Raw genomic sequence first — 25,891 nt, forward strand, 5'->3', positions numbered from 1 at the left:
GTCTGCACCTGACAGCTGGACATGGCTGGAGAGATCACACAATTGTGCTGTCTTAACTGAAATTTCTGACTAGAAACCTTAAATGAGTACTCAATAGTGCCCAGCAATCCTGCTATACTCCCCCAGTAATTTTGTTTCACACTGTCCAATATGACCTTTTCTTCTTCTTTTAAACCTCCAGCATACTCCCCCCACTTCATTTTCATATGCCCTCAATTTATAATTCATTAAGAAAATAAGGCATTCAGATCTATCTTGCTCCCACCTAATCTACCAACTTTTCTGATCTGCATTAGAATCCATATTCTCTGTTATATCACCTAGGTCTGCACTATATCCCACATCCTTTTGCTTTCTCAAGGATCAAATTCCTTCTCTCTGCTGCATCATCAATTTCTCCCTCTCTATTGGATCATTTCCATCACCAAATACACATGCCTAAGTATCTCTCATCTTAAAACCTCTAGGAAGCTTTCAACACGATTAACCACTTCTTTCTTGAAATGCTCTCTTTTCTTAACTTCAGGAATATACCATCTTATTGTCTGATGCTTCTTAGTCTCCTTTGCTGGCTTCTTATCAATCCAACCTCCAAATGTTGGAGTGACTCAGGACTCCATTCTCTACCCTTCTGTCTTCTCACTCCTTTGGTGATCTCATCCGCTTCCAGTAGTTTTGAACACCTGATGGCTGACAAAGATCGTCTACTTGACAAAACTTTAGACAGGCTCCTCTGAGCCCTCATTGACTAGGCTTCATCCTTGGGCCCTGTCCTTAGCCTACCCAGTCAGTTTGAGCAAGAATCGTACTAAGTCAGATTAGTGAGAATTCTCCTACCCTTGATATCTAACCAAGTTCCTCTTTTCCTATCCTATTGTCTAAGTCCTTGGCTTGCCTTTAGCAAGAATCCTGTTATGCCAGTTTAGCAAGAATCCCTCTACCTTTGATATCTCTCTTCTTAGTAACTTTCTATTATTCACTCCCTAACTCTGCTCATTGCTATAAATCCCCAGCTGTCTTTGCTGTATTCGGAGTTGAGCTCAGGCTCTCTCCCCCGTCACAAGACTCTTGAAAAAAATCTTCCTGCCATCTTTAACAAAAATTTGGTGAATAATACTCTTTAACTTGGCCTCCAAGTTTATATCTCTAGCCCAGACAAGGCCTCTGAACTCCAGACTTATATATACTATTGTCTCTTTGACAGCTGTTCTCAGATAGCTAATAGGCATTTCAAACTAAACAGATCCAAAACAGAACTTTTGGTCTTCCCCTCACTTCAATAGAATATCTTCCTCTAGCAGACAGATTGTCTTCTAGAAGAGAAGTTAGGCACTGGAAAGTCTCCAAATCTCCTAGCTTTCAGTTTTCAGGTTTCCTTTTCTTCTTCCAAGCTTTTTAACTGCGGTAGTTTTAAAGTATGGCAATAAATTATTTGACATCCCTTTCATCAAGAGGTAGGGCGTATGTACCCCCTACACACATACATGACGAAATATGATTCAGCTCATAAAAAAGAAGGAACTCTTGCCTTTTGTGAGAACATGGATGAACCTTGAGCGAAATAACTCAGAGAAAGACAAATATTGTATGATCTCATTTACATTTGAAATTTAAACAAACAAACTCATAGATATAAAGAACAGATTGGTAGTTGTCAGAAGTAGGGAGTGAAGGGAGGTGGGCCAAATGGATGAAGGAGGTCAAAAGTTAAAAACTTCCAGTTCTAAAATAAATAAATTCTGGGGAAGTAATGTACAGCATGATGACTGCTGTACTGCATATTCGAAAGTTGCTAAGAGAATAGGTCTTAAAAGTTCTTATCATAAGAAAAAAAATTATAACTATGTGGAGCTGATAGATGTTAACTAGACATAGCATCATTATCGAATCATTACGTTGTACACATGAAACTGTTATATGTCAATTATTTCTTAATTTAAAAAGAAACAACCCTTTTTTATGCTTATAGATTCTGTAGGTCAGGAATTCAAAAATAATAGTGGAAATGGTTTTTCTCTGCAGTATCTAGAGCCTCAGCTAGCAGGATTCAAATAGATGGGGGTGACTCAAATGACTAGTGGCTGGAATCATCCAGAGGTTTTTTTACTCATGTGTCTGGCATTTTACCAGGAATAGCTGGAAAGCTAGTCAGCTGGGACAGTCAACTGGAGCACCTACATGTGGCTTCTCCATGGTGGCCTCAAGGTAGTCAGACTTCTTAAATGACAGTGGCAGTCTTTCAAAGAGAGGGCTCCAGTGAGCAAGGTAAAAACTTGCATAATTTTTTATGACCTAGTGTGGCAATCACATGGCATCAATTCTGCAGTTTTCAATTAGTCAAATTGGTCATAAGCCTACTCATATTCAAAGGAAGGAGACATAGACCTTAACTCTTAATGGGTGAAATGTCAAAGAATTTGTGGCCCTGTTTGAAAACCATCAAAAGTTCTCAGCTCAAATGGCGCTATATCAGAGAGGCTATCCCTTTCCATTTTTTAAAAAAAAATTACCTTCCTTAGGTACTCTATCTCATTTTGTTTATTTATTCTACAACTCTCATCACAATTTGTAATTATTTTATTTTTTTTGTTCTTAGTTTATTCTCTTTATTGTTAGTTTTAATTGAAGACTGTGAATTCCATGAGGACAGAAATCCTCCTTCTCTAGCTCACTCTTGAATTTCTCATTACCTAGCACAACATCTGGCACATGGTAGGTACTCAATAAAGAGTTGCTGAAAAATAATCAAATAACACATAAGTCAATAAATATTTTCGTGTAACTTAATAGACCCTAAGGAATCACAAAAGTCATCTGACCTTCCTTAACTTTTCATCATTTCAAACATGCTTAAACACCCACAGAGCCTGTAGCTCACTACTTCCTGAGAACCCTTTCTTCTTTGGACTATTCTGGGTATTGGGAAAGTACTTTTAAAATTAATTATTTTCCCCAACCTACAGATAAAGGAGGCTTGTTCAGGGAGGAAGTAAAAAGGATTGAGCATTTTTGGAGCCCTTTCTAAGTTCCAGGCACTGTGTTGGGTGCTTTTCATTTACTATCTTCTTTGATCCTCTCAATAATTCTATGAAGCAACTAGTATCATCTCCATTTCACAGAGGAGGAAGCAATGGTCAGAGAAGTGAGGTGGCTTACTACTCAGTGTCACATAGCCTTTAGAATTGAAATTTTAAAATTACAATATAGAATTGAAATTCGAGTCCAAGTTTATCACATTCCTTAATTCACTTCCTTTATTTTGTCTTGAAGAAGAGAAAGAAAAATCAATTGTCCTGGTTGAAAAGTGTGGTAGAAATAAAGGCTGGAAGTAAAAGCAGACGTATTAATCGATTTGCTTGTCAAGACTCATACATTACTCTCCTTGCTAGCTATGCCGTTTAATTGACAGAGATAGCAAAATCAGATATATTTGCTAAGTCTCTCTATACCTGGTCTCTAGACTATGGATATTTAGAAAGCCGCCTGGAAAATATAAAATAGGCTGCTTGTATTCAACATTGTACTGGAAGTTCGAGCAAGGGCGATTAAGCGAGGATGTAAAAGAAAAAGCATCCACATAGGAAAAGAAGAAGTAAAACTATCTCTATTTACAGATAACAGGATCTTACGTATAGAAAACACCAAAATACACACACACACACACACACACACACACACGTGTGTGCACACACACACAGACCCCTAAACTGTTAGAGGTAATAAACAAATTCAGTAAGATTGTAGATACCAGATTAATATTAAAAATCAGTTGTATTCAACAATCCAAAAATAAAATTAAGGAAACAATTCCATTTATAATAGCACCAAGAAGAATAAAATACTTAGGAATAAATTTACTAAAGAAGTGTAAGATTCATACTCCGAAAACTACAAGAAAAAAGAAAACCTACTTGTTGAAAGAAATTAAAGACGATCTAACTAAATGGAAAGATATTCTGTGTTCATAGATTGGAATACTTAATATTGTTAAGATGGCAATAGTCCCCAAATTGATCTACAGATTCAGTGCAATCCCTATCAAAATTCCAATTGCCTTTTTTTTTTTTTTTTGGAGAAATAGACAAACCGATCTTAAAATCCATATGTAAATGCAAGAGACCTAGAATAGCCAAAACAATATTTTAAAAGACCAAAGTTGGAGAACTTATACTTCTTGATTTCAAAACTTACTACAAAGGTACAATAATCAAGACAGTTGTGATACTAGTATAACAATAGACATAAGATTGACAGAATAGAATTGAGCATCCAGGAATAAACCCTACATTTACAGTCGATTGATTTTGACCAGGGTGCTAGCCATTTGTTGGGGGAAAGAATAGTCTTCAACATATGGTGCTTTGATAACTGGGTATCCATATGTAAAAGAATGAATTCGAACTTCTAACTCACTTCACATACAAAACAATTCAAAATAGATCAAAAATCTAAATGCAAGAACTAAAACTCCAAAACTCTTAGAAGACAACATAGGAATAAATCTTCATGACCTTGGAATAAGTTTCTTATATATGATTAAAAAGGCACAAGCAATCAAAGAAAAATTGGACTTCTAAATTAAATTTTTTTGTGTGCTTCAAAGGATACCGTAAAGAAAGTGAATTGACAACCCACAATATAGGAGAAAAGTTTTGTAAATCATATATTCGATAAGGGACTTAATATCTACTATGTATAAAGGACTCCTACAACTCATAATAAAAAAGATAAATTATCCAATTTTAAAAAGCACAGAGGATTTGAATCAATATTTCTCCAAAGATATACAAATGGCAAATAGGCACATAAATAGATGCTCAACATTAGTCCTCAGGGAAATGCAAACCAAATTTATAATGAGGTACCACTCATACCTATGAGGATAGCTATAATTCTTTTTAAATCTGAAAATATCAAGTGTTGGTGAGAGTGTGGAGAAATTAGAACCCTCATACATTGCTGATGGGAATATAAAATAGTCTAGCCGCTGTGGAAAACAGTTCCTCAAAAAGTTAAACACAGAGTTAGCATGTAACCTAGAAAATCTACTTCTAGGTATAAACTCAAAAGAATTGAAAACATCTCACATAATAACTTGAACATGATTGTTCATAGCAGCAGTGGTAATAACCAAAAGTGGTAATAACCAAATGTTCTTCAATTGATAAATGGATAAACAAAATACGATATATCCGTACAATGGAATATCATTCAGCCATAAAAAGGAATGAAATACTGCTACAAGTTACATGGACATTGAAAACATGCTACGGTAAAGAAACTAGATACAAAAGACCACATATTGTATGATTCTGTTTATATGAAATGCCCAGAATACGCAAATCCAGAGACAAACAATAAATTAGTGGTTCAGGGCCTAGGGAGAAGAACAAATGGGGAATATCCATTAACCAGTACTAGGTTTCTTTTGGGAGTGATGAAAAGTTTCTGGAATCAGATAGTGGTGATGATTGTGCAATCTTGTTAAAATACTAAAAACCACTGAATTTTACACTTTAAAAATGGTGACTTTTATCGTGTGTGAATTATATCTCAATTAAAAAAAAAAAGCAAAAGAGTAAGACTGCTGATAGAGTAGGAGCAGGCGGGGAAAAATTCCATTTGGATGCCAGATGGTGTCTCGGAAAGCTGGTAGCTCAGTAGTGTTCAATGCCAGTCCCTGTCCTCTTCAACCAGAGTAGCTCTACTTCAACTACTACTTAAGATTCTTGTTTCAATAAGGGATTTCCCAGCTGAAAAAGAGTGAAAGCCCCTGGCCCAACTGATCAGCTGCAAAGAAGCTCCTCCTTGATTCTAAGCTCCTGACTTGTGGAAAGTTAGTATGAGGAGAGGCTGAGCAGTTAAAACATCGACAGAGACCAATGGCCCAGACTAGCTTCAGGGCATTACAAACAATGTGGGTGGCTAGAGTCCTGCCTACTGGCACAGTGTCCACTAGTGAGGCTCCTTCTGGCTTTTTCTGGTCTCAGGGGAACATTGACACATTCAAAAAGTTCAGTTCCATTTATAAACCTTGACAGAGCATGTTCTGACTCTCATCCCCAGATGGAGGAGCCAAGCCCTTGTTCTGTCCCCAGGTGGCTCAGGATCAAGACTTATAAATATGCTCAGTTCCTGACAGTTCTGCTCCCTTCTTTTATACTGAGCTGAGATCTTGAACTACCCATCTCTTGAGGGACATCAAGACAGCAGCAGGGAAGCAGCTACAGGAAAGGAGGGAAGGGAAGAGAATTAGTAGTTATTGGGTACTTACTCTATACCAGAGACAAAGGAACATGCACACATATGATTTAATTTTCTCCTCACAACATTCCTGAGCAATTGGTGAGGGGACTTGTCCCAGGTACTTAGAACTAGTACATTGTGGAACTGGGATTTGAACCCAAGACCATCTGATTTGAAAGTCTGTGCTCTAGAGAAGATAGAATTTCACCTAGGCTGGATCGTTTCACCCCAACTTGACCATTTGTAGAGCCCACTGTTTGTACTTGCTCATTCATTCATTCATTCATTCATTCCATAAGTTTCCCTGCTTGGCATTTGGTGTCAGGTAATGTGGTAGGTCACAGAGACACAAACATGTATACCCAAATGAGGCATAAACCCTGCCCTCAAGGATTTATAATGTAATGGAAACCAGGCCTAGACTAAGACATAATATCAGGAGCTGAGTTAATTATACCACCAAGAGAGGTCTTGTGGTGGTTCGGCCAGATGACAAGTGGTTTTAACATGTGACTGGTAACTCAAGGTTTGGTGCAATGGAGACAAATATATTGCCAATTCTCAACCATCCCCCACCCTATCCTGTAGATGTGTGTGGTGTGGGACAATGAGCAGCCACCATCAGAGAGAGCTGAGGGGGAAGTGGTATTTTGGGGCATGGCTTCCTTTCAGCCACAGCAGGAAGTAGAGGAAGGGCTTGCTGAATAGGCTGAGGTTTAGGAGAGTTTATTGACTATAGAACTTTGGTTTGGGAGGGCTCAGTCAGAAGGGTCTTCAGAAAGGGGGCAGGGGGTGCCTGAGTGCAAGTGAGAGAATATAGATGTAGAGGGATCAGAGTGGCCAAGAATGACAGGAGCGCGAGACTGAGGTACAGAAGCATTGCAGTCCGACCGAAACTATAGAGTAAATACATTTCATATTCAGGTTTCAAGGCTATTTTTGGTACAGGAAACAAGTTATATTCTCTATTCTGGGTACCAAATAGAATAGAGAGAAACTTAGGAAGTGAGAGTGGGAAAGTTTGCCTCAAAGCAGGCTGGAAGCCACCAGCACTGTTTAAATTGTGGAAAGAATTTAGCTTGGAGTGGAGAAGGGGGTTGGCTACTAGGTTTAACTCAGAACTTGACCTCTGGTTGTTTTTTCTTATCCTCTTAGCTATAAACCAGTTTGCTCATTTAGTGAATGCTTCCTCCCCTTCAAGTTTTTGGCCCCCTATTATTGTTTCCAGTTAATATCTGGTTTAACAGAGAAGTGGCATGGCGCTATGGAATGAACTTAGAGTATGGTATCAATCGACTAGAATCTAATCACTCAAAAGCCCCAGTTCCATAGCCAGGTGGGGATGGAATAAGCAACAGTAGAATGCAGGATTTAGAATGCCAATTTTTCCATGCTTCCCTGCTGTATCATATAACCCGGAGCCTGACTCCCTTAGCTTCTGTGAACTCCAGTTTCCTCATTGGTACAAATATCTTCCTTAATGACATCTACTTTATAGGTGACTACAAAGATTAAATGATATGCGAAGCCCATAATATGGTGCCTGGCCATAGTGTGTCTAATGCTTTTTATCATTACATTCAAAAATTATTAGGCTTTATGGCTGCTCAAATTAATATCTCACCTCACGTATTATGGGCTGAATTGTGTCCCCCTATGTAACTGTATTGGGAGATAACATCTTTAAGGAGGTAACTGAGTTAAAACGAAGTCCATGAGGTAGGGCCTAATCCATTACCACCGGTGTCCTCATAAAAAGAGGAAATTTGGACACAGACCTGTGCAGAGGGAAGACCATGTGAAGACAGCCATCTACAAAGAAAAGAGAGAGATCTCAGAAAGAACCAATCCTTGGTCTTGAATGTCTAGCCTCCAGAACTGTGAGAAAATAAATTTCTGTTGTTTAAGCCACCAGTCTGAGGTACATTGTAAAGGCAGTCCTACCAAGTACAACACATATACGATGTATCATTTTAACTGGTGGACAGCGAGCTGCCTCAGTTCTGCGGACTAGAAACTGCTTCTCCACCTGTTGTCCTCTGTTCTCCAATTCAAAATCCCAACTAAAAGCCCCAAGGATGCTGAGCTGACCATGATGCCAGGGATGCTGCTCGCTTAGTTCTTGGCTGCTAAAGTGAAGTCGTCCGAGAAAACAAGACTTTTCTCAGGCGAAGTGACTGGTGACTTGCTGACCAGAGGCGCTTGTGAGAGAACGCATCATTCTTCACGGTCCATTCCCGGGGTGCTTTCTGGCTGCATGGGGAGGAAAGGGCAACTGGACATGCTGTGTTGGATGAAGAAATGAAGGAAAAGTGCTGCGCCTGTCGCGGTGTTCTCGGTCCCAGGACTGTGGAGAAAGAGGAGACTGACAGAATGGAAAGAAGTGGTCTGAGCTGGGAAAGAGAGGCGCCTGGTGTGACTCACAGGATACTTTGTACAGACAGCGGTGGAGACCGTGTCTGTGGATCGGCGGGGTCTGGAATCCCGATCTGTCGCGGCGCGCTGTGTGTCAAGGAGCTCCGGGAGGATCGTACGCGGCCCCCCAAAGCCGTGTGCGGGGAATGGCCGCCCTGGGCGGCCAGGGCAGCGCGGGCAGGCGCGCGCGCACACGACACGTCCTCGGGGCACTGCCCCCTCCGGGAGCGCGCCCGCCCAGCCCCTTTCCCGCCCCGTGCCCCTCGCAGGGCTGGGTGGACCGGGCGCCCGGGGCCGCGCACGCCCCCTCCGCGAGCTGGGACCCCAGGCCGCGCGCGCCCCGCGCCCCGTCCCCGCCCGCCGGGCGCGCGCACTGGCTCCCGCTCCCGCTCCCGCTGGCAGCGGCGGCGGCGGCGGCGGGGATTGTTTTTGTTGTCGCTGAGGCCGGAAGAGCCGCGGGAGCCGGGTCCCTGTCCCCGGGCCGGGCGCCGCCGCCGCCTCCTGCCCAGCGCCCGCGTCTCCGCGGCGCCCCCCTTAGCGCCAATATTCCGGAGATCAAGCGTTACGCGGCGGCGGCGGCGGCGGCGGGGCCCGGAGCGGGAGGCGCCGGGGACCGGGGCGAGGCGGCCCCCGCCGCCGCCATGGAGGCGCTGGGACCCGGTGAGAAGCGCGCTCGGGCCGGGGCCGGAATCGGGCCCCGGGACGGGTGGGTGGGCAGGCGGGGCCGTCGCTCTCCGGCGCCCCATCGGCTCGCGCGTACCCGGGTTCCGGCCGTCAGGCCCGGGGGAAGAAGGGAACCCGTGCCCCACTGCACAAGGCGTAGGGAGCTGACCCGGGCCTTCGGGGGCAGGGACCGCGCCCCAGCCTTGCAGAGATGAGCTAGATCGCGAGGTCTAAGGGTAGGAGGCCCAGGAAGGTGACCCGCGTCCTCAGGTAGAGAGGAGACCTGACACAAGCTCGTAGACGTGGTCTGTGATCCAGGATTGAGGCGAGGCCAGTTTGGGCCTCAGAAGGGACAATCGGTGCCAGGTGCGCAGCGGAGGCCTGGCCTGGACCGGACCAGGGAGGTCCTCCAGCTATTACAAGGGTTTCTTAGCGCTGACAGACGCTCCAGAGCCCTCAGATAAGGAAGGAGAACTTCCCACAAACACTTATGATCCCCGAAAGCCAAGGGGCAAAGTACCCACACTTTCTTGGAGGCCCTGAAGTCCGGGGGAATATGGTCCTATGCCTCTGTTTATCTGTCAGTCCGTATGACAGCCCCAGAGTTGGCTAGGCTAGCCCTTAGTGACAGGCGAGTTAGCAGCCAGCCGGCTCCAGCACAGGCTTTAATACCCTAAGTTCTTTCCTAACTAGGTTATGTATGAGTGGTTGTGAGGATCAAATAAAGGAGAAATGCTTTGGAAACTGTAATTTCCTATCTTTATGAATGGCCTCTGGTTATCTCCCCCACTTGGCCCAAACCAGAGGAACCATTCCAGGTTGTAACAAGTACCCTGCAAATTGGAGCCAGGTGCTCCCACCTCCAACCCCAACAGGTTTTTAAGGCCTTGGCTAAGTAGAGCAGGTCTTAGGAACTGTGATAGAATTAACTTTACTATCAAACCTTCCCTTGTATAGTGGACTTAGTTGTAGAACATTTCTTTTCTTTTCTTTTTTTTTTTTTTTAGTACATAAAAAATTCACTTTGGAAACTTTACAGGTTTGTTTACTTAGAATTTGTTCATGTTACTGAGTGATTAAATACTACCTTAATTTGCTGTCTAAACTATTTTTTAAAAGGCTCTTGTAATCAAATTTCATATGCCTTTTAAAAATAAATTGGTTTTGTCACATTAATATTATTTGATAAACCTCAGCATGAGTACTATGCTGGGTTATTTCAGCTATGGCCTCCGGCTAAAGGCATGATCAAGTCTTTAAGAATATAACAGACTTCTGTTCAAATCCAATCTAGTAATTTAATAGTTGTATAACCTTGGGCAAATTACTTAACTCCTTTCAACTTTCATTTCCTCATCCAGAAAATGAAGATAATAATAATTATGTGCTGCGAGATTGTTGTGAGAATGAAATGAGATAATGCATATGAGAAGTCTTATTGTAGTGACTAATGCATAATAGATATTCAACAAATGTTTCTTCTCTCTTTCCCCTGTTAGTAACTCATAATTGAAGAAACTGTTGCATTTATGGACTAATATATTGAAAGAGACTATGTAACTGTGTACAAACTGAATTTCACAGAAAAGATCAACCTGGTGGTGTCAGGAATGTCCTAGCGACTCTTTTTGGTTGGATTTTAGCTTTTGGAGATTTGAGGACTTATCAGTTCACCCAGGACTGATGAAAATTAATTCTCATTAACCACATTTATTAGATGCTAATAAATAAATCAGAATGTCACATACATCCTTTCTGTTGGCTGGAATAATTTCTCGTCTGCTCTCTAGCAAACTCCTCTTTTGGTGTCATAGTACCTTGGAAAGTCTATTGATAACAAGAAGCTACTTGCCAAGCATAGGATCAGAGCAAGGAGAGTTGATAGTCTTGTGGGCTACTTCATCCATGCTGTTTTAGAACCTAGAGAAGCTTTCCTGCTTCTTGGTTGTAGCATACCAATCTAGTGTTTTGTGCCCTCCTTACTTGAACAATCGCTGAAACATTCTTAGTCTTTCTCGGCTCTCTCACCCAGTTTTGGTTTCTGATAATAATAACTTGGAAATATATTTAATTAGAATACCATTTATTTAGGTTATATTAGTGATAATTTATTTTTACAGTGCTTTACAGTTTAGAAAGTGCTTTCATAGCTGTTAGCTCACTTGATCTTCTGTGAAGTAGGTAAGGCAAGTACTATCCCCATTTTACAGATGAGGAAAGAAGTGCCGAGAGCTTTAGTGACTTCATCAAAGTTTCAAGGCTGACTGGTGAAATGCCAACGAGTCTCAGTCATCTGATTCCTCATCTACTGCCCTCCTTTTCATTTAAGGCTAACTTCATCCAATCTATGTTGAGTCACATTTGTTTCCTTTTCGGAAGATGTAGTTTCTGACTTTGTCACCAAATTTTGGAGACGCCCTCAAAATAAAGCCCAGGGACCTATGAGCACTGTAATGTTTATGCAAATGCAATCATAAAACCTAACGTTTATTGAGCATTTACTACTATGAGGCCCTGTGTTAATTTAAGCCTTTTCTATACATTATATCGTGGGATCCTTACAACAGTCTTAAGAGATAAATGCTATTATTACCACATATCCCCCATTTTATAGATAAGAAAACTGAGGCATAGGGAGGCTAAGAACTGGTCCAAGGCCATGCAGTTAGGAAGTGGTAAACTAGGATTGAAACCCAGGCAGTTTGGCTCCAAAGCTTCAGCCACTGTGCTTTATTTCTTTGTAAGTGGTTTGCTAAACTCAAAGAAACAAGCTTTTAGAATGGAAAATTTTAGAATAAAGTTTTTTAAATCTTCTAAACTTATTTTTTATTTTTCAATTAGTTGACATTCAATATTATTTCATATTAGTTTCCAGTGTATGGTATAGTGATTAGACATTTATATTCTAAACTCATCGAAAGAAACGATCACTCACCTGAGTTTTCACTCTCGCCAAAGAAACATGCTACTTGTTTTTCTCCGCTTCTTAATCCCTTTTATTTCCTCTGCCTCTGTTCCTTTGGCATCAAGCAGTTTAGAGAGGCTTAGATACCATAAGATAATGAAGTATATTGGGGCACTGGACTGGGAGTCAGGGACCTGGATTCTAGTTATGGTTTAAAATGAAAGCCATCTGTCTTTCAGTAGGTCATTTGATGTGAATTTCTGTTTCCGAACTTCTATTATCAAGCTGGATTTCTTCCAACTTTATGATATAGTAATTGCTTAAGCGTATGTTGGAATATGTAGGGCTGGCTTAACCTATATGATTTGATTTAGTATGCCTATCACCTTTGATATTATTTATTATTTTTCTCTTGTTTGTAAATGTCTTATCACACCGAGAGTAGATCCCCTTGTATACTAGAAGTAGAGCTCAACTCCAAGTAATAATAATATTTTTGGTATAAATTATGTGCTTTTGCTTTAATGAAAAATAAATGTCAATTACTGGGTTTTAGGAATGGCTGGGTTTCTGTTTAGTTTCTATTCAGAACTGCTACAAGGATTATTAGTAGTGTTCAGTTCAATATTTATTGAATTTCTGCAGTGTGCTGGTCATTGAATTAGGTCTTGAGGAGATAACAATGAACTGGAGGTCCATTTCTTCTAAGAGTTTACAGTCTAGTGGAGAAAACAGTAATTTAACAAGTTATTTCTACATACTTGTACCAAGTGCTCCATTATACAAAGGGTCTTAGGAACACAAATTTCCAATGGATGAAGGATACATCCTTCAGTCTGGGATATTCTGGAAAGGTTTTCCAAGAAGTCACACTTGACCTGAGTTTTAAAGGATGAGTAGAATTTAGGGGAAGAATGGACTATTTAATATGTGAAAAGGTTTTCAGTACTTTAAGAATTAGTATATGGTGATCTGTCAACACAAATTTAATTAAAGTGTTTGCTTCGATTTTCCTAAGGTATGTTGGACCAGAACAGCTTCTTGTTTCAAAGTTTTCTTTAGTGGCTTGTCTTTGTTCTTGGCCAAATGCCATTGCAATGAAGAACCAGTTGTAACTTTCCATTGTAATCACAGCTCATTTTACTGAACACCTATTCACAGCAGAAAAAATGTTTATTTTTTAGGCTAGTGTCCACTAGACATTATCATGAAAAAGGAGTAAGATTTTTTGACAAATATTTTCCAGATTCTGTTTCCTCCAATATTTTTATGCTGAATATTGATAGATATATGATGAGAGAGAGAGAGAGAGAGAGAGAGTGTGTGTGTGTGTGTGTGTGTGTGAGTGAGAGTGAGTATGAGAGTGAGTTCTGGAGGAAATAAGTTAGGTAAATGTCCTGTGCATTGTAGGATGTTTAGCTGTATCCCTGACCAAAAATGTCTGCAGACATTTGTCAAATGTCTTTTGGGGGAACTGACTCTCTCTGAGCTTGAGAACCACTGGTCTAGACTGTAAGTCCTTGAAGGCAGAGGCTCTGCCTTTTCCCTGAGTCCACAGTGCAAGTTAGATTATAAAACTATCAGACCATAAACAAGAAAGTTTAGCATTATTAGTACTGTTTCACTATCTAAATTAGCAAGTAAATTGATAAATATAACTGCTGTATAATCTCCTATCTGTACAAACCATAATAATGCAGGGTAATTTGGAGAAGATGAATGGATCATCTCCATCCTGAACATGATGATGACCCCCAGAGTCTAGAGATAGTTTTATAAATTTAAAAATTATAAATGCATATAATTTTGTAAGTCTAGATATAGATCTAATGATACTCATAAAAGGTTTTCTTCACTAACCTACATACTATACTATCTAATTTTGATGTTCCCTATACTTAAAATAATAGCAACATGGTAAAATAGTAGAAATTTAGGGAACCTTAGGTCAAAAGATACCCCAAACTATATATCAGAGTATGTTTAATGAATAATAAGATTTCAATAATTGTGGCTATCATCAACATCATCATCATCATCATCATTGTCGTCATCATCATCATCATCATTATTATCATTATCATGAAGGGAATATTATCCTGTATGACCAATTAGCACATCGAATATCTTTCAATCTCTTCAGGACCTCCAACCAGCCTGTTTCAGCCACCTCGTCGTCCTGGCCTTGGCACTGTTGGAAAACCAATTCGACTGTTAGCCAATCATTTTCAGGTTCAAATTCCTAAAATAGATGTATATCACTATGATGTGGATATTAAACCAGAAAAACGGCCTCGTAGAGTCAACAGGTAAGGATTAGAAAAAGTAGACTTATATGTATTTAAATGCATGTAATTTATTTATTACATATCATACTGTTCTCTAAATTCTTTCAACATGTAGGCTTTGTTTTTGGCTAAGATGATCAGTTTGCGGATCCAGGTTTGCTGCCTAATACCTGGTTATCCGCCAAAGATTCTAACAGAATGCTGGATACATCCGTTGTTCAATCAGCAAATACTTATTGAAGGAAGAAGAAAGGTCACTCTTGTCTTGTCCAACAGTAGGAGAAATTTATATTGTACATTAGTGTCTATGGGAAATAGAATATCTAAAAATTCAATTTTTATTGTTAAATGTTGGTATTGGACATGAAGAAAATGTAAGTGTAAAGACAGAAGAATCATCTTGGAGAATTGAAAAAAGTAAGCTGAGTGAGAAGCGCTGTTTAATTCAAGCATTATCCAAGAGAGATCTGGATGAGATAATTTGAGCATTGTGGTCTGTATGACAGGAATTTACCAAGTGTGAAGACATCCCTATAGCAGATATTATTACAGTGTGCTAAGAACACTTACTTTCCTTTCCTCTGTTTCCGCACTGTCATAGTTAAGCAGTCTTTAATATTAAGTTCTTGCTTGTCTAAGGATGCTCTTGCTATCACTCACATTGGTAAGACAGAGCACCTTTTCATTGACTTTTCATTGACTCTAGCATTCCAGAATCTCACAGGGCCTGCATACAGTGGGATCTGGCATATCGGCAAGAACACTTAAGTTATGCATGCTAGATTGAGAGAAAGGTTCTCATTCTCAAAAGAAAGAAAGAAATTACATTGGTAATCTTTATGAGGATATTTTACAACATTCTCTTCTCTGCTTGGGAGCATTTTAGAATAAAACAAGACAGTATGCAGAATACTAAATTGCCAGCAGTAGTCAAAGGAGTTGACTTATTCCTTTGAGTATAATACATCTTAGATTTATTGATGCTCAGATTTCTGAATTTCTGCCCACTCTCTTTTCCAAAACCAGTATACTTGAATAAGGATGTTTATTTTATAACAAACTTGTCATTCAATTGTGAACGTGCCACATATAGATACCAAAGAGAGATTATTCTTTATAAGGATATGTTTTTCATAGGGGAGGAATTCGGGAAGCAGGACTTTGATAGGATACTGTAAATTTTAACCCCTCTTTCCTTTTGTTTCCCCCTTTTGTTATCATCTCATAGTTGCTTTTGTTCACTTGTTGCTACCTTCCTTTAGTTAACTATTTTTTTAATTACTTGAATCAGTTGTCACCTTAACCCTTACTTTTTCCAAGGACTTTTGAACTGAATTTAGATGATTAAGGTATCATGATAGTTTACTTAATGTTCTCTGTTTCTCAAAGCTAACCTCCACTATCTCCATTATTATTAAGGGAAGTGGTAGATACAATGGTGCGGCACTTTAAGATGCAAATATTTGGTGATCGGCAGCCTGGCTATGATGGCAAAAGAAACATGTACACAGCACACCCACTGCCGATTGGACGGGATAGGGTAAGTGTTAACGGTAAGAAATATTTAGGTCATTTAGTAGTAATTACATAGGACAAAAATAGTTCCCTTTCTACTAACAATTCAATTCTTAGTTGTTTCTCCTAGTGGTGATAGATTTGTTTTTCTGTCTGTATTTTCTTGTCCCCTTAGTTAACTGATAATTGAAGATGAGATGAGCACTAGAATTTAGGTTGGTTATGTCTTCTTTACATATATTCTAAATTTCTACTATCTGAATCTGAACAATGGATTTTTTTTATAAATTATAGAATATTATATAACACCCACTTATGAAAATATTGATAATACCATAACTTTTTTAAATATTTATTTTTAAAATTAGAAAGCAAAACATAAATATATGCTCATTGTAAACTTATTCAGACATTCGAGAAATGCTGTGGTTTCTTGCCTCTCCACCTGTCTGCACCCCTCAATCCTATTTTCCTTTTCAGAAGAAACTGATAGTTTGGTATGTATCCTTCCAGATCTTCTTATGTGCATTAATTATTTATACATTTGCTTATATGCATTCTTATTTGTTTTCATATTGTTCTATGATATATATTTTTTGTTTTAACAATATGTCTAGGAGATCTTTCCCTTTCTGTACATTTAAATCTACCTTTTTATTTTTTTAATTCAAAATTTTTTATCGTGGTAAGGTACATAAAATCTACAATTTTAACCCCTTTTAAATGTACAGTTCAGTGACATTAAGTATATTCATAGTGTTGTGCAGTTGTGACCACTATCCATCTCTAGAACTTTTTATCATCTCACCCTGAAACTCTGTACCCACTGAACAGTAACTTCCCATTTCCTCCTCCCCCAGTCCCTGATAACCACTATTCTCCTTTCTGTCTCTATGAATTTGACTATTCTAGGTATCTCATCTAAGTGGAACCATACAGTAGTTGTCATTCTGTGTCTGTCTTGTTTCAATGAGCATAAAGTTTTCAAGGTTCATTCATGTTATCGCATCTACCTTATTTTTAAACTATTGCATAATAGTCAATGTTGAATTATTTCCCTATTGATGGACATGTAGGTTGATTCCAATGTTTTGCAATTCCACAAAGTGTTAAATGTCTTTATGCATACACTGTGTTGAATATTCCTGGGATCTTTCAGCCTTTATAAATATGTATGTATATGTATTTTTCCATAGGTTGATATGGAAGTAACCCTTCCAGGAGAGGGTAAAGACCAAACCTTTAAAGTGTCTGTTCAGTGGGTATCAGTTGTGAGCCTTCAGTTGCTTTTAGAAGCGTTAGCCGGGCACTTGAATGAAGTCCCAGATGACTCAGTACAAGCACTTGATGTTATCACAAGACACCTTCCCTCCATGAGGTTAGTACCTTAGTTGGAATTCTTTGCCACAGATATTCAACTTGTTTTTAATAGTTTGCATTGGAGCCATTGAAAGGTTTCTGCATAAGTCATAGTTCAAAATTGCTTTCAGTTTGCAAAGTTGGGAGCGAAATGAAAGACTTTTAAAGCTTTTTTGGTGAAACATAGAAACTTTTATTTCTTCAGGTACACTCCAGTGGGCCGTTCCTTCTTCTCACCTCCTGAAGGTTACTATCACCCTCTGGGAGGGGGCAGGGAGGTTTGGTTTGGCTTTCATCAGTCTGTGAGACCTGCTATGTGGAATATGATGCTCAACATTGATGGTAAGCTGGAACGCTCTTTACCGTTTACTCTTTTGGTTGTTTTTCTTGGCTCTTTCCCTTTCCTTGAAGCTAAGTATTCTTCCTCTCTGTTTGTTAGTATCTGCGACTGCTTTCTACCGGGCTCAACCTATCATTGAGTTCATGTGTGAGGTTTTAGACATTCAGAACATCAATGAACAGACCAAACCTCTAACAGACTCTCAGCGTGTCAAGTTTACCAAAGAAATCAGAGGTAGGTATTTCTATTATAATCTTGGAGAGGCATTTCAGCATGGTGCAGGGAACACGGTCTTGGAGTCAGACTTACTTGGGTTTCTCATCCCATCCCAGCTAGTTGGAACCTTGGGAAAATTACTTAACCACTGGGAGCTTTAGTTTATTTATTTTCAAGGTAAAGATAATAATATGTGTCTTGTAAGATTGTTGTGAGAATTAAATACAATTAGATGTATAAAGCTTCTAGCACAGTACCCAGCACATATCAGGTACTTGGTAACTATTATCCTTACTCATTTAAAAACTTCTATTTTAATAAATTAATACCAGTTCATTTATTTTTCTTTTGGAATTTCTTCTTTGCTTGTGATTAGTTATCTTCTCTCACTAGAATATAAGCTTCGTTAAGGCTTTCTCGAGACCCAAAAAGAGGCACTAAAAAATAACTGATACTTAATAGATATTTATTGAATGAAGTAATAAATTAAAGTAGTTGCAAATCTTAAGTCATCTGGGTTCTAATATTTTCTCCTTAGCTGAGGCTTTTTGCCTGTACATGATAAAATTGTTCCTATATCCTTGCAACTTTTGTCCTATACAATGTCATGTCTTTTTGAAGACATTCGAATCTGTTTTTGTCACTATGATTTCAGGCAATACTGATGTTTTAACTTTTTTTTTTAACTTCAGGTCTTAAAGTTGAGGTGACCCACTGTGGACAGATGAAACGAAAATATCGAGTTTGTAATGTGACTAGACGACCAGCCAGTCATCAAACGTATGTTAACCACATCTAAAATGATGCCAAAACATTTTTAGTAACAGAGAAAGCTATTATAATCCTTCAAAAAATTGGTGTCTCATATTGTGGTTTTTAAAATCACTGACATCTTCATGTTTAAGCACCAAAGCTTTAAAAAATGTTTAAAAGTTTTTGATAGATATTTGTAAAACATATTTCCTGCCTTTAATTAATTTCACCTCTTAAATAGAGTATGCTAAACATAGAACAACTTTTATATAATGATGCAGAGTCATCTTATAAGCATCATTTATTATACTGTTGTAATTTTCCATGCGTGGCCCAAAGGGTCTATTAAGGCCTGTAAGTCATATAAGGCTGTCATGGGAAGATATATATTGTTTTGTGTTTTGTGTGGGTTTTTCTTCCTTCTTTTGTAGCTAGCTGTCACTTCTTTCAGCTGTCAGTGTGTGCAGCAGCCTCCAGCAACACACTCATTTCCACTTCCCCAATCTCATTTTTCTTATTTTTTTATTAAAAATTACTGAGGTGACATTCATTAATAAAATCAAGTAAGTTTCAAGTGTACAATTCAACAGTATGTCATATATATATATACTCCTTCCCTTCTGTCTGGTAACCACTAATCCACAGTCTGTGTCCATGAGTCTCTATTTGTTTGTCATGTTTCTTTATTGCTTTCAGTTTTATATCCCACATAAATGAAATCATATGGTTTTCAACTCCCAATATCATTTTTTTCAAATTATTCAACTTCTAATCCATTGTGAACTATGCCTAATGAAAAAGTATATATTAAAATGATTGTTAAATTAACAGATACATAAGTTTTTATTCTTATAATCTAGATTATTTAAATTCATGTCTCACATATACATAAATATTGCCTCTTCTAAGTCAAAAGCATGAACTTAAATATAAAAACTTTACATTATTTTGGTTACTAAGAAGGCTTTTAAAAATTTTTAATTTTTTTTGTTTATATTCTAATCTTACTTTGTTTTAGATACATGGTTCTCAATTTTTAACTTTAGTGTGTATCAAAACCACCTGAAGTTTTGGGTGACCTCTGGATAAATGTGGTATATTAATTCAGTCTGATCTGAATAAATTCTTCAATCAGAACTCATGTACACATTACATGAATTTCTTAAGAGTTATAAAGTGATATTTCATATATTCTTCACATTATATCATTTGACCTCATTCCCTAGGGGGAAAAATGTTATAAAACCTATAAAATCACTATTTAGAATTTTAGCATTTGTTTCAAGAGGAATTGTGTCTTTTTGATTATTTAATTACTTTACATAAACCTGTAAGAATAATTATACTTTTTACCTATATAATTTTACATGAAAATTAAAAGCACATACATTTAAATATCACATAAATGATACTGTATTGTTTACCTTATGGGGCTGTAACAGTTAAGAAAGAAAGATTAAAGTTAGTATTGTGTCAAATATTTGAGATAACTTGCCCACTGCAAGAGCCAAATAAAGAGAGTCTCTTAAATCATGCTCCCCATTTTATATCAAATATCCTGGCATTGTCTCAATTTCATGTATTTGGTCTTGTTGTCTCTAAATCTGACCTCTAGTGAGACTGTATTTTATGATTCTGTAGCTTCTTCCTGTTTTAAGATCTTTTAAAACTTTAATTAAAAAATTTTCTTATCCTACATTTTTAAAAAACATGGAAAATTCCAACGGAAGCACTGTTCTGATTAAGTACTAAAATGACTTAAGTGAAAATGTTCAAATAAATATTGACCTTTGTTTTTTAAGTGACTGATCAAGGTAGAAAATGTTGGTAGACTTTTGTTTGTTTGCTTAAGGAAAAAAACTTGAAATTTCTAAAAAGACATTGTTTCCTGTAGTTTTCCTTTACAGCTAGAAAATGGTCAAGCTATGGAATGTACTGTAGCTCAATATTTTAAGCAAAAATATAGTCTGCAGCTGAAATACCCCCATCTTCCCTGTCTCCAAGTGGGACAAGAACAAAAGCATACATACTTGCCACTTGAGGTAAGCTAAACAAAATTTCCTTTTGCCAATCTGCCAATTTCTTGAATGAGTGTTTTTTTTAAAGCCGTATTTTAAGCTAGTGGTAGAATTTAGCATTAATTTCTAAGATATTTTAGGCAGATAACTGTATAACAGAACTTTCTTTTTTCTTTTTTCATTTTTTTCTTTTTCTGTATATGGAAGATGTAAGATAAAGTTAGGCAAAGTTTTAAGATATAGAAGCCCATTACACAAATTTCTCTTTGCCTTTTGGTAGGTCTGTAATATAGTGGCAGGACAGCGATGTATAAAGAAGCTCACAGACAATCAGACTTCCACGATGATCAAAGCCACAGCAAGATCTGCTCCTGACAGACAGGAAGAAATCAGTAGACTGGTCAGTAAGGCATGGTCTTTAAGATAAGCTAGCTTTACGGTGAAAAAAACAAAACAGTAGAAACTCCTGATGGGACACAGTTACTCTTTGGTTTTTATATATACAGGCTTTCCTGTTCTTTAGGTGAAGAGTAACAGCATGGTGGGTGGACCTGATCCATACCTTAAAGAATTTGGTATTGTTGTCCATAATGAAATGACAGAGCTCACAGGCAGGGTACTTCCAGCACCAATGCTGCAATACGGAGGCCGGGTAAGCGTTTTATTTTATTCAGCAAGCTTCTTCCAATAACCAGTCAAAAACGGAATAATTGAGGGCTTTTCTACACCACCACAGTGAATTACCCATAGCTTTGCTCAGTATTGCTCTTTGTCTTTTGGCTAATACCAAATAGAGTTCTGTTTATCCCCTCATCAACATTCAAATGGCCTTAGATTGTAATGCATTTTCTCTTTTCTTTTGTTTCTTTTTTTTGTGTGTTTTTTTTTAAAGAATAAAACAGTAGCCACACCCAACCAGGGTGTCTGGGACATGCGAGGAAAGCAGTTTTATGCTGGCATTGAAATTAAAGTTTGGGCAGTTGCTTGTTTTGCGCCTCAGAAACAATGTAGGGAAGATTTACTAAAGTGAGTATCTTCATATTTTCAGCTTAGTAATATCCCTTCCAGATATGAAAATACCATCTTTGTGTGAATGTGCTGTGTGCACTGGCACTAAATCCCTGACTCCTATAGTGACACCATCTGGCTATAGGAAAAAGACCTTGTATTATATAGTAAATTGCCAACTTGGGCATTACATTAAGAATCTAACACAGCTTCCTTAGATTTAGAACAGAAATTTGTGACTAACAAGGGTGAAGCAGTGCCAGTTGGCAAATTCTTGGGTTCTTAGTGAAGCTTTCTTTGGTATTAATTGTATCTTTTCAGCTAAGATAAAAACTAGTTTATTTTTAATCATTATAATTTACTAGGAAGCGTGATTTACTGCAGGGTCACTGACTAAGATCATTGGTTCATATCTTACAGATGCAGCTATTAATATAAAGGTAGTTAGTGAGAAGGGAGGGAAAATCAAGGCAGGAAAACAACTGGTATGAAAGAAAAGAATCCTACAAAATATTGGCAAATGCACAAAAGGAACCATTCCTAAAGCTTTATACATAGATTGAAGTAACTTCTTCATTCTAAAGTTTAAAATTTCATAATGAATTTTGCTTTTTTGAAATGATGATTTCTTTTGACATTTTATGGAATCAAATCTGTTACCAGTTTAACTGTAATCCTAAATGACTGATTTTTATCACAGTATGTATCTGTGTTCTCAGTGGAACACAAACTTACAAGCTCATCCAGCTAGTCTTGTACAAGGCGTACCAAGATTACCTGAAATTTGACTTTGCTTTTTCCTCAGTCCAGAATTACTGACTTGAGTGTTAAAAAAATCTTTGGATAGGAATAGTATTCAAGGCCCTGGGGCCCAGCTGAGGCATAATTATTTAAAAATGCAAAATGATAATCTGATATCTTAGTAATATAGATTCTTCTGCATTATAACTGCAGTGTTACATCTGCCAGTCTACTTTTGGCAACCAGTAAAAGATTTTTTTTGTTGTTTATTTGTTTGTGTCTAATTTTAGCTAAGAATTTTCAGAAGTGAGAGAAGTATCATTGAGGGAAATAAAGGCTATGAATGTACTCTGAAATGAAAGCACTGTGCCACTGGTTCTATTTTAACAGGAGTTTCACTGACCAGCTCCGTAAAATCTCTAAGGATGCAGGAATGCCCATCCAGGGTCAGCCATGTTTCTGCAAGTATGCACAAGGTGCAGACAGCGTGGAGCCCATGTTTAAACATCTGAAAATGACATATGTGGGCTTACAGCTAATAGTGGTTATCTTGCCCGGGAAGACGCCCGTATACGGTATGGGACCCCTTTAATGCTGAATGAGGGATGATTTCGATAGTAAATGTAACAGTCAGGACGAGTTAGGTTACGCTGCAGTCACAAACACCCCCAGTCTCTCAGTGTCTCAAAGCAGCAGCGGTTTGCTTTTTGCTCCTGCTCTGTGTCCATTGAGTGTAGATTACAGCCTCTATTCCATGTTATCATTTTCACTCTGGACGCAGGTTGGCAGAGCAATTGCTATTTGGAATGTGGCCCCGTGGAAGAGAGAACAGAGAGGTCTGGAGGGTTCTTAACATCTGCACCTTCTTGGCCACAACCAGCTGTGTAGCCTACCCAGCCTATGTGGGGGGAGTGGGAGTGGGAGTGGGCCCAGGAAATGCAATGAGACTGAGGGCTGGGGCATACAGTGTAATTCTACTGTAGTCCTAAAAACAAGTAGTACTCGACTGTTGGTTAAAAGCACATAAGGATATCAGAATGGGGATGAGTGGGGAGACTACTACTTCCAGAAAAGGAGCTGTTTAGTCTGTTTACTATAAGAAGAATGATACAAAGTTCTTTTTGCTATCATTCAAGTAAAGGGTTTGGGAATACAGATCAGCTATTTGAACTTTATAAAATATCTCTGTATTTGCTTCTTTTGTTACCCTCTGTTTATCTCTAATGTTTACAGCGGGGTAAAGGGGAAGAACAAAACTTAAAATTCAAAGGGTTGGTACGTGTAGTGAGAAGGAAGAACTGGGGAAATTGATTCCTTTGCTAGGCCAGTCCTGTGGGAAAAGGAATCTTGGGAGACTGAGTGAATAGTGGCAGACAGCATCATAGAATAAAGGAAGTCGGCTAGCTTCAAGGCCTGCAGGAGGGAAGAAAAGGGGAGGGGGAGGGTCTATCCAAACTGGAAAAAAAAATTGTCCTGGGGATGTAGTAGATGAAAGGACCACTCATGAAAAACATTTAGCACAGCGAACACCATATAATAGCCACACTGTGTCAATGTGTGAATTTTTTTCCTCTATTCATGGTAATTAGGAGAATATTTAAACATTTTTATAAAGTGATTAACTTATTTATTTATTTATTTTTTTAGCGGAGGTGAAACGTGTTGGAGATACCCTACTGGGTATGGCCACGCAGTGCGTCCAGGTTAAAAATGTAGTGAAGACCTCACCCCAAACCCTATCCAACCTTTGCCTGAAGATTAATGCAAAGCTTGGAGGAATTAACAATGTGCTTGTACCTCATCAAAGGTAAGATTCTGAACTCTGTTTTTCCCACTTTTTTATTAAGATCTAACTTATATAATTTACAGTAAAGCATACAAACCTCAAATATGCATCTCAATTGCTTTTTCTTATGTACATATACACTCATGTAGCCACCACCTGGGCTAAGATATAGAACCTTTCCAGTGCCTCATCATGCTTTTTTCTTGCCCTTCCTCATAGATAACTCCCAAAGGTAACCACTATTCTAATCTCTATCACCATAGATAAGTTTTGCCTGTTTTTGAACTTTGTATACATAGAACCATACAATATGTACTATTTTGTGTCTGTCTTCTTTTGTTCAGTGTTACATCTCTGAGATTTATTCATGTTGTTGTATTAAGTAATAGTTTATTGTTGTATTATTTTATTATGTGAATATACCACAAAATTTTAATCTGTTCTACCACTGAAGGATATTCTTGTATATTCATTATATAAGTCTTCTACATTTTTGTTGGACTTAAGTACTCTTCCTCTTGGGTACATATCCAGAAGTAGAATTGCTGAGTTATAGAGAATACATATATTTCACATTAATAAATGCTGTCAAATAGTTTTCCAAATTGGTTGTGCTAATTTACATTTCCACTGAGCGTTCTGGTTGCTCCATATTCTCACCAATGCTTGGTAGTATCAGTCCTTTTATTTTTAGCCATTTTGGTTGGAGGTAACAGCATCTCATTAAGGTTTTAATTTGCACTACCCTGACAACAGTCATGTTGAGCACATTTTCATGTGCTTATTGACTATTTGGACATACCATTTTGTGATAGGCCTGTTGAGTTCTTTGCCCATTTCTTAGACTGGGTTGTCAGTCTTTTAATTAATTTGTAGTTTCCTTATCTATTGAGGTAATATGACTTGTTAACTCTAAGATGGTTTTATGCCAAAGGGTTTTGAAAAGTTAAATTTAGGGCTGTGGTATTAGTCATCGCCATACTTAAGAAGGGGAAATTTACTAACCTTTGGACAATCATATCACAGTTCTCATTTTTGTTCTTGAATGAAACTTTCAGGTAATTAAATCCTTCTTGTAACATTAGTAGATGAGGTATATAGGCCATAGAGGAAATTAACCTAAAGTCTAAAATCATTAATTCTACCCAGAACATATGAGACAGTGTAGCACAGTGGCTTAGAATACATACTTCAGTGTCAGACTTCCTGGGTTTGGATTCCAGCTTTACTGCTTCCCAGCCATGTGATCTTGGGAAAGTTCCCTATCCTCTTATCCTCATTTTTTAAATCTGAAAATTGAGAAGTAATTGTACCACCCTCATAGAATTGTTGTGAGAACTAAATGGGTTAATATATATAAAGTACTTAGACAGTGGCTGGTACACAGTATATGTAAGCTGTTATTATGTTATATTTATATATGCTAGGTATACACATTCACTGTTATACTGCTCTGTGCCAGGACCATGTTGTATGATATTTATAAATACAATATAGCCTCTACCCTCATGGAGGTACCTGTTCTTTAATACTTATTACATCTTTAGTGCCTATTATATGAGATTTTTGTATTTGGGATGCCTCCAAGATTATACTTTAAAAATCAATATTCAGTCCCAAATCTTACTTTTAAGAATT

General features: G+C 38.1%; 1 protein-coding gene and 1 long non-coding RNA gene across 2 annotated transcripts in view; one reads left to right on the plus strand and one right to left on the minus strand.

Annotated features, from left to right (window-relative positions):
• Nucleotides 1–4,637: 4,637 nt before the first annotated feature.
• LOC118611370 lies at nucleotides 4,638–8,810 on the minus strand. Its single transcript, XR_004954275.1, has 2 exons — nucleotides 7,871–8,810; nucleotides 4,638–6,224 (listed from the first exon to the last, which is right to left on the minus strand). It is a non-coding gene; the product is annotated as an uncharacterized LOC118611370 (long non-coding RNA).
• A 258-nt stretch (nucleotides 8,811–9,068) lies between these two features.
• The window catches only part of AGO4 (argonaute RISC component 4), a 28,285-nt gene continuing 11,462 nt past the window's right edge, over nucleotides 9,069–25,891 (plus strand). The window contains exons 1-13 of the mRNA XM_016147253.2: nucleotides 9,069–9,321; nucleotides 14,373–14,538; nucleotides 15,937–16,057; nucleotides 17,229–17,410; nucleotides 17,597–17,733; nucleotides 17,831–17,965; nucleotides 18,640–18,727; nucleotides 20,595–20,742; nucleotides 20,999–21,118; nucleotides 21,242–21,370; nucleotides 21,611–21,744; nucleotides 22,858–23,042; nucleotides 24,115–24,274. Of these exons, the coding sequence (XP_016002739.1) occupies nucleotides 9,303–9,321; nucleotides 14,373–14,538; nucleotides 15,937–16,057; nucleotides 17,229–17,410; nucleotides 17,597–17,733; nucleotides 17,831–17,965; nucleotides 18,640–18,727; nucleotides 20,595–20,742; nucleotides 20,999–21,118; nucleotides 21,242–21,370; nucleotides 21,611–21,744; nucleotides 22,858–23,042; nucleotides 24,115–24,274 (1,724 nt within the window). The 5' untranslated portion in view covers nucleotides 9,069–9,302. The remainder of the gene's footprint in view (nucleotides 9,322–14,372; nucleotides 14,539–15,936; nucleotides 16,058–17,228; nucleotides 17,411–17,596; nucleotides 17,734–17,830; nucleotides 17,966–18,639; nucleotides 18,728–20,594; nucleotides 20,743–20,998; nucleotides 21,119–21,241; nucleotides 21,371–21,610; nucleotides 21,745–22,857; nucleotides 23,043–24,114; nucleotides 24,275–25,891) is intronic.

This window comes from Rousettus aegyptiacus, unplaced genomic scaffold (assembly GCF_014176215.1).
Source record: "Rousettus aegyptiacus isolate mRouAeg1 unplaced genomic scaffold, mRouAeg1.p scaffold_m13_p_1, whole genome shotgun sequence".
NCBI lineage: Eukaryota > Metazoa > Chordata > Mammalia > Chiroptera > Pteropodidae > Rousettus > Rousettus aegyptiacus.